The 15,562-nt window shown below is 35.6% G+C and overlaps 1 protein-coding gene across 3 annotated transcripts in view; it reads left to right on the forward strand.

Annotated features, from left to right (window-relative positions):
* The window catches only part of KDM6A (lysine demethylase 6A), a 209,193-nt gene that overhangs the window by 149,149 nt on the left and 44,482 nt on the right, over positions 1-15,562 (forward strand). The window contains exons 10-17 of one of the 3 annotated variants that reach the window (XM_082681587.1): positions 1,693-1,819; positions 6,925-7,023; positions 7,170-7,389; positions 7,951-8,085; positions 8,533-8,688; positions 9,252-9,347; positions 11,240-11,341; positions 12,002-12,397. In XM_082681587.1, coding sequence (XP_082537713.1) covers positions 1,693-1,819; positions 6,925-7,023; positions 7,170-7,389; positions 7,951-8,085; positions 8,533-8,688; positions 9,252-9,347; positions 11,240-11,341; positions 12,002-12,397 — 1,331 coding nt within the window. The remainder of the gene's footprint in view (positions 1-1,692; positions 1,820-6,924; positions 7,024-7,169; positions 7,390-7,950; positions 8,086-8,532; positions 8,689-9,251; positions 9,348-11,239; positions 11,342-12,001; positions 12,398-15,562) is intronic. The other 2 variants (XM_082681586.1, XM_082681585.1) reach the window with 2 other exon arrangements.

The following is a 15,562-nucleotide window of genomic DNA, read 5'->3' on the forward strand; positions in this document are numbered from 1 at the left end:
TTAGTTCTTCAGTAAGAAGAGCAAAGTGGTGCCTTCAGACAGCTTACTCATTCAGCTAATATTTGAATACAAGCTGTTTTTTAATTAGCTGCAGTGAAGAATGTGTCAATAGCAAAAATGCATATATACCTTTTAAATTTAAGAAATGGATTGAAATCGTTTGAACTACCTGTCTTCTTTCGCAGAGTGTATAGGTAAACTTGCCATGGTTTTGAAAGGGAAGGTACTTCCCCTAATTGAGTGTAATTTATGCCTGCACATCAATCCTTCCTACTTTCTTGTCACTGTTGCTTAAGCAACTCCTTTTAGAGCCTGCTACTGTAGGTCCTGTTCTTACTAGTAATAGTAGGAGAGGTAAGGAAAGAACAGATGAATAGATGTGTGATTGACTTATATTTCTGTAAAACATGGTAACTCAATCCTTTTAAAATGTCTTTTGGAGCACAGCAACTGTAATAAATGCCAGAAAATAAAGGTCCTTATTTATTTTATGTACTGTGGACTATACACAAAGAACAGCTGATTTTATGCACTTGAATTGATCCACAACTGAAATATGATTCCCTGGCAAATTAAATCAAATTATTCCTGTGTGCCTTGAAGGTATAGAATACACTAGTCCATGATCCAGTCTTTTGATTACTTCCATAGCCAGCTTGCTTGCTTGTTTGTTTATTTATCATAACGGTTGTATTTAAGGTGTACAAGATGATGTTTTGATACACCTGTACATAGTGAAATGATTACTACAGTCAAGCTAGTCGGCATATGCATCTCCTCACATAGTTACCATTTGTTTTTGTGTGGTGGGAGCACCTGAAATCTATTCTCATATTAGCAAGTTTCCAGTATATATTACAATATTAATAACTGCAGTTGTAATGCTGTATGTTCTCTAGACTTACTTATCCTACATAACTTCAACTGTGTAACCTTGACCAATATCTCCCCATTTCCCCAACCTTACCGCTCCTGGTAACCACCATTCAACTCTCTGCTTCTGTGTATTCGACTTTTTAAGATTCCACATATGAGATTATGCACTATCTAAATTTATTTATTAAACATTTGTGTTACCCATTTTGTACCGTTTTTATTTGCACCATTTGAATGGACTTTTCTTATAGCCTTGGGGTTTTAAAAAATTGTCAAATGCTTTATAGTTTTTATTTTATAAGGTGTGAAAATATGTAGCCAGTGCCAATAAGGTGGAATTGTATGTGTGTGTTTTACTCTGAACTATCATTGATTATATAGCTTATATTTACTCCTTGGAAATAAACATTGGGTTAATAGTGTCTTGGAGATTCTTAAATGCACATAAATTTTTGCACGGAACAGTGAATAAGATTTAACATCTTTATATTCTTTTATACCTTGGAATCTTTTCAAATACAAAAAAATCAGAGAATAAAAGAACTGTAGTTTGCAGTCTACTAAGTGATAAGTCAATGCTTAAAATTGTTTTAATTTCTCTGGAATGAAAGTTCTTCATAGCTTTGACTGTACTTTAAAAACAGACTTTCTTAGGCCAGAATTGACAGTTCTAAATTTTGGGAATGTGTATGCCAAGCTAAATGAATAAATTTACTGAAAAGAGTATTTTTTACTTGTTTGTTTTCTGCTTGGTATTCTTTAAAATAGAATAATAATTAACTCATTTAGGTAAATATTTTTAATCACTTACTATAGGTTGGATGCATCATACTGTGGATCTCCTGGGAGATAAAGCCACCAAGGAAAGCTATGCTATTCAATATCTCCAAAAGTCCTTGGAAGCAGATCCTAATTCTGGCCAGTCCTGGTATTTCCTCGGAAGGTAAGACTGATTTATCAGATACTTAGGCTTTGCTTTTGTTTATTCCAGCTAAGGGTTTTGAACTATGATCTAAAATATTAGTTTACTAATAACTTGATCAGTGTATTTTCTCTTTTAAGTCTTTTATAACAGATTTCTAGAAGTTAAAAAATAAAAGAAAGCTTCTGAATGTGGTGGTTTTCTTACAGCAGCATCTGGTCTATCAGGACGTTTCTTATTTTGCTTATTGAATTTTCATTTGACTTAAATTATTGCTGGTTTTTAAAAAGTCATAGCAGATAGTAATTTTTCATTCAACTATTTATGCCTTTCCTTTTGATTTCTAGTGTTTTCTTTATATGTCTGTTTAATAGAACAGAGAATTTTTCATTCTACCTGTTGACTACCAGTAGTCAGTAGAACTTTGCTAGTTATCATTTTGATTAGTGATATATACCTTAGAATGGACATTAATAGTAGATCTCAAATCACAGTCGAAAGTAGATACATTATTATTGGATTTGTTGGAAAGGAGAAGTGACATGTAGTGAAAATAGTTTTTTGCAAGCCTATAAACTTCTCTTGTACTTTGAATGTCTGAATTTTGCTTACTGATTATCTGAAACATACCTCATGTATATGTATCTGATAGAATATATTTTTGGACCATTATCAGATTGTTTTTTGGTTCCTAATTGGTTTTAGCTTTTGCAGTATGGTGGAAAGATCATTCGACTACGAGCTGAGATACTTGGATTCAAGTCTTGGCTAGGCTACTATTTGTGGAATCATGGATGGTACAGTTAAACCTTTTGAGGCTTCAGTTTTCTATTGATTAGAGAATTAGATTGGTGGTTCTCAATGCCGGGGGTGTGGGGCTATTTTGCCCCATAGAGGACATTTCATAATGTCTGTAGAGACATTTTGGTTATCACAACTATAGGGGGTGCCACTGGCATCTAGTGGGACAGCTCTCTACAGTAAAAAATTACCTGGCTGAGGTTGAGAAGCCCTGGGTTAGATTATCTGTTAGGTACCTTCCCATTCTAAAGGTTTTAATTTTATGAATTCTTTGGAAATTATCCTATTTTGTTTTAATTTTAAGCTTTTTTCCTCTATTTTCTATAGTATTTTACTTGAAGTGAGTTTGCCATATAGTTATGTTAAATTTTAGTATTTTGTATGGTTTCATTTTTTTCCTTTAAATATAGCAAAGTATATTTGTATGAGAGGGAATAATATTAAGATGTTTCCTTCTTTAAAAAAATTTTGATTATTCATTAATAATATACAATAAGGGCTTCCCTGGTGGTGCAGTGGTTGAGAGTCCGCCTGCCTGTGCAGGGAACACGGGTTCGTGCCCCGGTCCGGAAGAATCCCACATGCCGTGGAGCGGCTAGGCCTGTGAGCCGTGGCCACTGAGCCTGCGCGTCCGGAGCCTGTGCTCCGCAACGGGAGAGGCCACAACAGTGAGAGGCCCACGTACCGCAAAAAAAAATAATAATAATAATATACAATAAGAGTTGAGTGGGAAAGTTGCTGTTTTTAGCAGGGATTTTCTGATTCCTTCCCAAGCTTGTAAAATCATGTAAATTGGGTTGCTTATTAATAAAGCTTGAGAGTCCAAACATTGTCTCTTTCACTAAAGATCTTTGGGAGCAGAAACTGGATATTACCATCTTTGTATCTGTCTGCCTAGCAAAGTGGCTATTCAGTAAATGGAATAAATGAACTAACTGAACACCATTTGCATTTGGAGCTAGCTCTGTTACTACTATTAGTATTATGCAGTGATAGGTTTCATACAGTGACCAGAAAGGAGGTCTAGTACTGGGAAGTAGGGCCTTGCCTAGTCATTGCCTCTAGTGTTAATATTTATATATGAAAATTTCTTTTAATGTAGATTAAAAGGAATGTATACTGGAAAGTATTTTCCTTTTGACCTAAGATACAAATCAGTAGTTTAATACAGTACAATAGTGTGGATGTCTTTTTAATATAATTTTTTCTTAATTCTAGGCATGGAAAATTAATACATAACGAAACATCAAAAATTACTTTTTTTTTTTTTCCCGGCCGTGCCGCTTGCGGGATCTCAGTTCCCTGACCAGGAATTGAACCCCAGCCCTGGCAGTGAAAGTGCTGAGTCCTAACCACTGGACCGCCAGGGAATTCGCAAAAATTACTATCTTAGTAATTTTCAGCTCAATGAGCACTATTCCATAGGAGGTTCCCCCCCCGCCCCCCCCCCCCCCCGCATTAACTGGTTTTACATTTTAAATCATTGAGATGCTTTTATTTGAATCTTTCTGGGTAAAATTTTCCAACTATAGTTTACTGACTTCTCAATTAAAGGATACTTACTACAATTTAACTTATTTTGGGGTTCAAGATTATCATGTTGGTGTCCATTATTTCTTATCTGAGGACTGTTAAAATTTTTTTTCTTTGATGTTTACTTTTCTTACCCTCTTTTGCTGACTTCTAATGTGTTGCTTCAAATCTGTTTTGTTGTGAGAAAATTTTTATAAATAAATTGTATTTTAGAAGTTATTAAAGCTCTGAAGGAAGATCTCAAGTGTCAGTAAGCAACTTTGGGATTTGATGACCCTAATATTTCTGAGGCATTTTATTACTTACCTCTGCATTCAGGTCTGTGTTGAAGATTGAATTTGTCATTTGGCATGTGTATATCATAACAAAAGTGTAATGTGGTAATGCTGTTAAACTGGTACTAATCATTGACTGTGTTATCACAGAACTATAGAATGTTAGAGCTGGGAAGGACCAGGAGGTCACCTAGTTCACCGTGTAAACCTTGTCATTTTGCAGATGTTTTAGAAAGTGAGCTCAGAGGAGTAAAATGTTTTGTTCAAGGTCACAGTCATGCAGGTAACTAATATCAGAGCAGGGACTAGATCCTAGGTTCAACACCCAGTGCTTTCTCAATTACACAGCGCTGTCTCAGGGGAACCTAGTTAAGTTTTATTAGAGGAAAAGTGTTTGGCAGTTGGATTGGGCCATCTGTATTTGGGCACATTGGTTTCCTACTTTCATTTTGTAGGAATCAAGTATGAAAACATTGGTTTTGGGAATTACTGCTTATTCCTCCTAGCGGTTAGGCAAATTTGTCTATAAATCTGAGATTGGCTTTGATTTAACAACAACAAACAGAGCATGTTTTCTACTATCTGTTAAGCATTCCCTTTCTTTGTGGTGTCTGTCCCTGTTTGGCATTGTTAATGCCCTCTTGTCCTGAATTCCCTTCTCATAAAACAGTTTGCTCTGTGACACTGCCTTCTCTGTCTCAGTCACTGACCTTTCTTATATTGCCCCAACCACAATATTAATGATTGCTTAGGCTTAGTTTTACCTCTCCTTCGTCGGTATCCTATGTTCTTATACCCTCTCTTTGATATGGATGAATTCCAAATCTAGATTGCTACACTTCAAGGTATTAAACACCAGGACCACATCTCCCATTCTTTACCTAACATTTCCCATTTTAATGTCCACACCTCATGTCAAAATCAGCATATTTCAAATCTCATTCATCATTTTCTTCCCTGAACCAGCTCCTTCTTCTTTATTTTTGCCAATGATATCACCATTTTTTTCCCTCTATTTAATCAGGCTTAAAAACTAAATTATAACCCCACCCCCATGAATAGCTAATCAGTTTGTCACAAAGTCTTTATCTGTTTTTTGGTTTATTGTTTCTCCTGTCTTTTTCTTTGTTGTTACTTGCATTACTTTCATCCTAATTTTGGCGTATTCCAAACCAGTGAATATAACTGCCTTCTTTTTTACTGTCCATAACTTATTTTCCTTTCAGTTTATCCCTACATGTTGTTAGCAGATTAATATTCCTATAAAGTACTTTCATCATGCCATTCCCCTTGTTAGAAGAACAAACGTCAGGGTATTCTTGGGTTGGATTTAAAATCCTCTACTGTTCGTATCTGTGCTATCTTATATTAAGTTTTGCTCATATTGTTCAAGCAGCATTTCAAAATGCCTTTTCTTACCTTCTCTGCCAGAATCAGTGGTTCCAACACTTTTGGAGTACTTGATGTTTAAATTTTTTTTTGCTGTTTACTCAGTCAATAGTATTTCAAAATAAGTCAATTACAATACAAATATTAGTTTAATGGAAAATTTATGTATGTATGTGTATGTTGTTTTTCCATTTCGTTTGCTTGGCCAAATTGCCATATACTGGCTGGTAATGGGTATCACTGATCTAAACAGTATGCATCTACACATATTCAGTTCCTTTACTCTTACCCTTCCCTTTCTTGTCTTTCCTAAACCCCGGTAGTGTGTCTACCCTCAATTCTCAGACCAGTTATTGTCTGTGCTAGCCATTTGATATGGCATCATGACAATTATAATGTGTCTTCAGTCCTCAACTAAATTGTAAGCTCCTTGAAGACGAACTGGATTTTGTTCTTGTCTTTTTCCCTTAGTGCCAAGCACTAAAGATAATTTCTGTATTTATAATTTCAGCTGCTGTTCTGTGTATCCATCAGGTACATCTACATTAAGAAAATGGCAGGTCATTGAAACTTTAATCATACCTTGCTACCCTTACTAGTCATAAAATACTGTACTTAATTCTATTTTATACTATTTTTGATAGTTAGCTTGATAGTATTTATGTTTGTATTTTGTATGAATTAAAGAATTTTTGCCCTCATTATTTAAGAAAGGAGAATTGAAATCTGATTCAGCAAGTCTTACCAACATAGAGTGTTTTTCTTGGTTTTTAACTCTATGTTCTTACTCTATAGAAAACGAGAGATCAAGCTGTATAAGTAGAGTAGTGGGTGTGTGAGTGTGCGTAAGTCAGTATTATAATATTGAAGTGATATGGCCTTTAATTATTTTAATAGGTTCTAAAGCATGCTGTATTGATAAACACTATCAGATAGACTATAATATAGTTTATTGAAGGGTTAATTATAATGTGCATTATTGTTGTCATGTATGTACACACATTCACATAAATATGTCAGCTTATTAGGTTTTTATTTGCTTTGACATATAGTCCATCCATTCAGCAAATTAATTAATTAATCAATCAGTATTAATCGTATTTTCTTGATTTTTCCCTCCCCTCTCAGGTGCTATTCAAGTATTGGGAAAGTTCAGGATGCCTTTATATCTTACAGGCAGTCTATTGATAAATCAGAAGCAAGTGCAGATACATGGTGTTCAATAGGGTAAGACTTTGTATAAAAATAATGGTATTATAATTGATACACAAAGATGGTTGCATCACATATAATGTACTTCATGGCTTATATCATTTTATGAAGCTAAGCAGTTCTTCTTAGTCAACTTATTTTTTCTGAATATCTCTTTCCAGCGTGCTATATCAGCAGCAAAATCAGCCTATGGATGCTTTACAGGCCTATATTTGTGCTGTACAGTTGGACCATGGCCATGCTGCAGCCTGGATGGACCTAGGCACACTCTACGAATCCTGCAACCAGCCTCAGGATGCCATTAAATGCTACTTAAATGCAACCAGAAGCAAAAGTTGTAGTAATACCTCTGCACTTGCAGCACGAATTAAGTATTTACAGGTAAAATGTTTAAATGGCAGTTTTTTAAAGGCACATATTTCCCCATGACACTCAGGCAGGAGGAGGGTGGCTGGGAATTTTGTCTAGCTGTGTTTTGATGTCTATAATTTGTTTCCATATTTTGTAAACATACCATAGCTTGTAATATTATTTTACTTTTCATTTTAAGTAAGATATGCAGTATTTTGAAAGATGCTCTTTTGCACATTTACTCTGTTGATGCATATTAATTTACATAATTTTTTTCTATGTACTGTCTACATTTTTAAGTTGTCATAGCATTTTAGAGAAAAGGACACAAACATTGTCTTTCACTCTTGCTTGGAGTTTCATGAGAAGACAGCTATAAGAACTCTGAAAACAGAGCTCAGCTTTGTTTTAATTCTCACAAAGGTTTATATTCCGGTTTCCCTCGTTATACTTAGTATCTTTCTGAAACCCCAAATTAAGAATCTATTTTCTTTTAAAAACAATTAGTTATAGCATTTAGGAAGATTTAGTGGACTTGCTCTTACTCAATTAGGCTTGTGTTAAATTTGCTTTTTACATAATTTTTCCTAGGCTCAGTTGTGTAACCTTCCACAAGGTAGTCTACAGAATAAAACTAAATTACTTCCTAGTATTGAGGAGGCGTGGAGCCTACCAATCCCCGCAGAGCTTACCTCCAGGCAGGGTGCCATGAACACAGCACAGCAGGTGAGAAGTTGGGTTATGTTCTGCAGGTGCCCAGCTTTAAGGGTTCTTTTCAATCTGTAGTGGTCAAGCGTATTTTACTAAGCACAGGAGGCTTTCATTAATGAAAAGCCTTTTGATTTAATTGTGAAGGGAATCTAGATCAAATTAAAACTCCCTCTGATATGGGAAGAAATTTTGGGGTGCCAGTTTAGAACCTTTGTGCATTTTCATGATTTTGAAGGAGGTTTCTTAAAGTAATGCTGCAGTGGTTTATTTTTTAAAGCAAGTTTTTCAAAGGAAGGTACACATTCCTCCATTGATGATTCATTTGATTTTGATTTACAATAATTGCCATCAGCGATGTCCACATAGCTTTGAAAAGTATGCAGCTTGTAAAGTTTTACAATTTGAAGGAATGAATTAAGAATATATAGAACCCTATTTTTGTCTTCCTTCTGTGATTCTTAGGCATGTAAACCTCATCATCCAAATACTGAACCTGTATTAGGCCTCAGTCAAACACCAATTTCACAGCAATCCTTGCCACTACACATGATTCCTTCTAGTCAAGTAGATGACCTGTCCAGTCCTGCCAAGAGGAAAAGAACATCTAGTCCAACAAAGGTATATATTTTAGAGAAATATAAAAATCCCAGTCAAAAAAGAAACTCCTAACTGCCCCGAACTTGTGCAGTTTGAACATCTCCTGTCCTTTACTTTAAATCTGTGGACATCAAAGAGTGAAAGGTTTGAGTTTTTCTATCCCAAATTCTTAGCATCATATTAAATATAGAAAGTAGGGATAAATTTGCATTCATCAAATCATTTTATTCATCTCCCTGCCGTTAAGATCTCAACACACTTTTCATCATCACCTTCTACTGACATTGAAATAAACTTAATGTTGGACCTAGTGGACAGTGTGGTATTTAGGTTAGCCATTTGGGCCATAGTTTAGGGGTGGGCCTTTTTGGGTGGCTTATTAAAGAATCAATATTTTCTTAATTTATGATTTTCCAAATTTATTATGCATGTAAAAGTATTTTTAAAAGAACTAAATGTCATAACATCTTTCTTATATGTAAATATTCCAATTCAAAGTCATTTGGCCTCCATTAGTCATTATTGTTAACTCTATGGATTTAACCAAATATTCTTTAATTTTTTTTTTTATCAATTTTCCTCAGAATACTTCTGATAATTGGAGTAGTGGCCATGCAGTGTCACATCCTCCAGTACAGCAACAAGGTCATTCATGGTGTTTGACACCACAGAAATTACAGGTATGTAAGATATGCTTTTGACAGATTGTTTTTCCTATTAAAGAAGAGTAGAGGTACTAAGTTTTAAGTTTTTTAACTATTAATTCTTAAAGTTGAATGGCAGTAAACTCAATAAATAGGCGCATAAGTAAAATGAACCCACATTTACCAGAGTAATAGAGATAATTCATTCTTTTTTTTTCCACTCCCCCCCGCCCCCCCCCCCAAATATATTCTCATGATTCAAACTGCCTCAGTATGAGTTTAGGGTATATAAAGTAAATTCTCCATCTAATTCCTGCCCCTACCCACTCAGTTCCCCTCCTAATAGACAGCCAGTGTTATTAGTTTCTTATTTGTCTTTCCAGAGATATATCATGCATGTACAAGCAAATATGCATCCTCTTTCTCTCATATATTACTATTTTTCTCCCTTTTTTATACAAATGATAGAATGCTATATATACTGTTAATAATATATTTTACAGACCTTTCCATGTCAGTGTATAAAGAGCTTCCTTATTCTTTTATGACTACATCATGTTTCTTTATGTAGGTTTCATACTTTTACTTAGGCAGATCACTAGTTTTGGACAGTCAGATTGTCTTCAGACTTTTCCTATTCCAAACAGTGCTTCTTAGAGTGTACTTGTCACAATGCATTTTTTTTTTTTAACATCTTTATTGGGGTATAATTGCTTTACAATGGTGTGTTAGTTTCTGCTTTATAACAAAGTGAATCAGTCATACATAAACATATGTTCCCATATGTCTTCCCTCTTGCGTCTCCCTCCCTCCCACCCTCCCTATCCCACCCCTCCAGGCTGTCACAAAGCACCGAGCCAATATCCCTGTGCCATGCGGCTGCTTCCCACTAGCTATCTACCTTACTACGTTTGTTAGTGTGTATATGCCCATGACTCTCTCTCGCCCTGTCACAGCTCACCCTTCCCCCTCCCCATAACCTCAAGTCCGTTCTCTAGGAGGTCTGCGTCTTTATTCCTGCCTTACCCCTAGGTTCTTCATGACATTTTTTTTTCCTTAAATTCCATATATATGTGTTAGCATACGGTATTTGTCTTTTTCTTTCTGACTTACTTCACTCTGTATGACAGACTCTAGGTCTATCCACCTCATTACAAATAGCTCAATTTCGTTTCTTTTTATGGCTGAGTAATATTCCATTGTATATATGTGCCACATCTTCTTTATCCATTCATCCGATGATGGGCACTTAGGTTGTTTCCATCTCCGGGCTATTGTAAATAGAGCTGCAGTGAACATTTTGGTACATGACTCTTTTTGAATTTTGGTTTTCTCAGGGTATATGCCCAGGAGTGGGATTGCTGGGTCATATGGTAGTTCTATTTGTAGTTTTTTAAGGAACCTCCATACTGTTCTCCATAGTGGCTGAACCAATTCACATTCCCACCAGCAGTGCAAGAGTGTTCCCTTTTCTCCACACCCTCTCCGGCATTTATTGTTTGTAGATTTTTTGATGATGGCCATTCTGACTGGTGTGTGATGATATCTCATTGTAGTTTTGATTTGCATTTCTCTAATGATTAATGATGTTGAGCATTCTTTCATGTGTTTGTTGGCAGTCTGTATATCTTCTTTCACAATGCATTTTTAAGCTCAAAGAACTTTCTGTGTAAATCCTGAAAATTACTGATGAGTAGAATTTCATGCGTATTTATCTCAAAGATCACATTACAGTAAACCTTCTGAGGTTTCTCAAACTTCTTAAAGGACTTCATCTTGGGGTTGATTGTCATTGGTCAGAAATCAGTATCTTTGACTAGACAGCATTCTGAGTTTTACCTACTCATTTCAAGGGAAAGGTTGCTTAGAATAGTGAGCTTGTTTCTTAGATGTGTCTTTGACTGTATTCTCCTTTCTTCTTCTTCTAGCACTTGGAACAGCTCCGTGCAAATAGAAATAATTTAAATCCAGCACAGAAACTGATGCTGGAACAGCTGGAAAGTCAGTTTGTCTTAATGCAGCAACATCAAGTGTGTATAGCATTTTTTTTTCCCCTAAAATTTGTTACCATTTCGAATATTTCTATTGACTGGAACATCATTTTAGAGTATGTTCATGCCCACTTCTACTTTCCACCAGTATTTGGTGGAATTGAATAATCTGTGCTTCTTAAAATACTAGTAATGGACAGATTTTTAGGAGAAAACAGCAATAAATTTGATTTTGAACATGACTTAGTATTTTATTATTTACATGTTATTCTGCATGAGTTTTATTTATATTATTTAATACTTAACAAGCTACATCCTAAACTTAGGTGGGGTTCTTTCAAGCTTGTTTAACTCAGAGAATCTGGCATATAAATGTGATAGAATGGAATTTTGAGGTCCCCTATTTTGTGATGGGGGAAAGACCTGTAAATTTGATTTCCTTTCCATAATTTTCAGCTGGATTCTTTTGTCATTACTAAAGGGATATTTCTTAAAAAATTAAGTAGGTTCTTGCTTTTCTGAGGAAGCTAATCTAAATGTGAAGAAACAATTTCTTGTTTTGAAAAGGTATTTTTTAACCTAGAGAAATTAAATGTTAGGGTAAAATCAGAGATTACCTGGTTATATATTCTTCATATTCTGATTCTGTCCCCTGTGGACCACACAGGCAGCATTTATTTTTCATTTGTTTTTTGACAGATGAGACAGACAGGAGTTGCACAGGTACGATCTACTGGAATTCCTAATGGGCCAACAGCTGACTCATCACTGCCTACAAACTCGGTCTCTGGCCAGCAGCCACAGCTTGCTCTGACCAGAGTGCCTAGCGTCTCTCAGCCTGGAGTCCGCCCTGCCTGCCCTGGGCAGCCTTTGGCCAATGGACCCTTTTCTGCAGGCCATGTTCCCTGTAGCACATCAAGAACGCTGGGAAGTACAGACACTATTTTGATAGGCAATAATCACATAACAGGAAGTGGAAGTAATGGAAACGTGCCTTACCTGCAGCGAAACGCACTCACTCTACCTCATAACCGCACAAACCTGACCAGCAGCGCAGAGGAGCCGTGGAAAAACCAACTATCTAACTCCACTCAGGTAATAGAAGGACTGACTGCCTTGTTGGCTTCTCACATAATAGTTGTCTTCATTTGATTTTATGCATTTTGAGAGAAGAAGAAATAAAAGTTTGAGGAACTTTTTATAAGCATTTATAGTACTACAATGTTATTACTACATTGTGGCTCAGTATTATATGTATGTGAGTATATTTTCTTTTCCATATAAGATTTACACAGATAATGTTAGAAATTTCTAAAAAAATAAAGAAAATAGATCATACAACTCCCCAAAACCCACTGCTAATTTACAGTGGCATCTTAAGCAATTTATGGTGATGTTTCTTAGTTCATTTCTGCACATATTGCCTACTTAAGATCAGGTGCTTTGCTAAGTGGTGAGTATTCACTCTGGTGGGAGAAAAAGTTTTTTACTTCTGAATATTTATCCTCATAGTTTCCCTATATTTTGGATTGTTTCCATGGAGCGGGTGCTCCAAAGCAGAACTGAAGGGTCAAAGAGCATTTCAAAAAAATGTTGTGAATATGTATTGCCAAATTACTTATACTTTTACTAGCTCTAAGGAAATATTTGACTTATTGCTGGCTAGCTTTATATTACTGATAAAACTGAGATAAGTTCTTTTTCTAAGACTTTTAAAATGTTAATTCATGTAGGTAAACAGACAGTAAATAAGCATTACATATAGAATATTAGGTAATGTTATGATTAGTTCTCTGGAAAAATATACTAGAAACCAGAGCTGGAGAGTACTAGAGACTGGTGGTAGAGGAGTTGCAGTTATAAATAGGAATATCAGGGAAGATTTCACTGGAAGGGGATATTTGAATAAAGACCTGAGTGACAGAAGTGAGCCTTGAAGATACTTGTGATAAGAGTGTTCCACATCTAGGGAGCAGAAAGAAGCAATAGGCCCTAATGCAGGAGTGTGTTTTGCATATTCAGAGACAATCAAGGTGGCAAGCATGGCTGAGCAGGGTGAGAAGAGAGGTAAATGTGGTCCAGCTGGAAACAGACTGGCTAAATCATGTTCAGCCTTGTAGGCAATTGTAAAGATTTTGGATTTTGTTCTGAGTTAAATGGGAAACTATAGGGAGGTTTGAATGGAGGAGTGAGGTGATCTGCCTGGATGCTCTCTGGTACTCTGTGGATAGACTAAAGGAGGCAAAAGGAGAAATGATATAACCCACTTGGAGATTACTTCTGTAATCCATGTAAGAGGTGGTGGCGGCTCGACCCAGAGTGGCAGCAATAGAAGTGGTCAACTTTTGGGTACATTTGGGTGGTAGAACCAACAGGATTAGCTGAGAAAGAGGGAGACTTAAGTTAGCCTGATCAACTAGGAAAGATGGGCGAGACTGGATGAAATCACCAAGGGGTGAGAATAGATTGGGAAAAGAAGAGAACTCAAAACTGAGCCTTGGGGCATTCCAGTAAAATAGATCAGGAAATTGAAGAACTAGCAAAGAAAACTAGAAGAGGAGTGACCTGTGAGGGTAGTAGTAGATCTAGGAGAATGTGAGTGATGGATGCCCTTGAAGTCAAGTGAATAAAAGTCTTTCCAGGAGGAGAGTATGATGAAAGTGTAAATCAAATAATGGTTATAGGTTGAGTAAGTAAGGTGAGGAAATTTACACAGGAGAAATAGGAGAGAATTGTTTGGGTAGGTGAGAGAATGGGATTTTGGAGGTTCAGTGTCTTTAAACATTAAAGGATTGTTAAAAGGATAACATGAGATTTTTGTTAGAATGCCTATAATGCTAAGGTATAATTGGTAGTTAATAAGTGAGAACCTTTGTTATGATTGTAACTTATAGTTCTATTATTCTTCTTTATTACATCTAATTCCCTGACTAGCTTAGTTGCTGAGATTTTCAGTAAATACGCCCTTAACCCTACTTTGGAAATTTGCTGTCTTTTAAAAACATAATTCTAGTGAAAGAACCCTCAGTTTACAGGCCGTGAAGCCTCTGTACATGACTGTATACTAAGTGGCAGAGCCCCAGCCTTTGCTTTGCAGGCCCCTCAAGGCCAGTGTCCATAGGAGCTTTATAATTTAGGTAATATAGCTGGGAAAGTTGTCTAAGAAACTCTGTTGAACTGATTTCTAAGTCAGAGGTTTCCCAAATGAGGATGCTGCATGACTGCTAAAGCTGGGGAGCCTCTATCTCTGGTATTAATATAATTAGAGGCTTTTTCAATACTGTCTTATGCAAACCTTTTCAAATATTTTTCTCAAGTTGTAATGAAAACTAGACCATTGATAGACCTGTATGGTATATCTACTTTTTAGTTTGTGTTGATGGGAGGAAATACAGATTGGTAGTAATTTACATTACAGTTTCGAAGAGTTCATTCACAGGTTGCACTTAAGATATGAAAGTAAAATTATATAAATTGTGAATTGTTCAGCAGGTCCTCTTTAAAGAATTTATAGCTTAAAATACCTTGATTTGCATTTAAAGGCAGTGTAATAAAATGGTTACGTTTCTATTTGTCTGCATATTATAATCATTGTAACTTGTCAGGTGATTAGCTTCTGAGTAGAAATTTGATGATAAATGAAATTTTGACACCCGCCTGGACTCTTTCTTGGATAATATTGATGTGCTTATAATATTGCAGTATTTTTACTTTATGAAAAGTTTCCATATAACTTAGAGTTTATCTTTCAACTACTATGATCGAATTTTTAGTTGCTTATTTTAATCGTTTAAAACCAGATTGCATTCCTTTGCATGCTCACTGATGTGTATCAACTTTCCATGTATCTAGCTTTTTTGGTAGATAAGTTTTAAAATTTTTAGGTTTAGGAACTGGTTTTAGGGACATGCTTGCTGGTTTTAACTAGATGATTAAAAGCAGCCTTTAGTATATAAATATCTTGCCATCAGCTAAATTTTTATTCCTTTATAGCTTATTACTGACAAATTAAATTTTACCTAAAGTCAAAAAGCCTTTCAGCCGTGCTGCTGAAGTAACTCTCAAAATGCAACAGTCCTAAAATTTTTGATGGGGGTGGAGGGGTCCATTTATTATTAGAAATGAAAACTAAAAATATATTGATATATAATTATGATAATCTGTAAATGCCACATAAATTACTTGTTTTGATGTTCTGAAATTATGATTTGGAATGATTAAATTATTATTTTATGATTCCAATGATACTTTAATCAGTGT

This window comes from Grampus griseus (assembly GCF_964374135.1).
Source record: "Grampus griseus genome assembly, chromosome: X".
In the NCBI taxonomy this organism is placed as follows: Eukaryota; Metazoa; Chordata; class Mammalia; order Artiodactyla; family Delphinidae; genus Grampus; species Grampus griseus.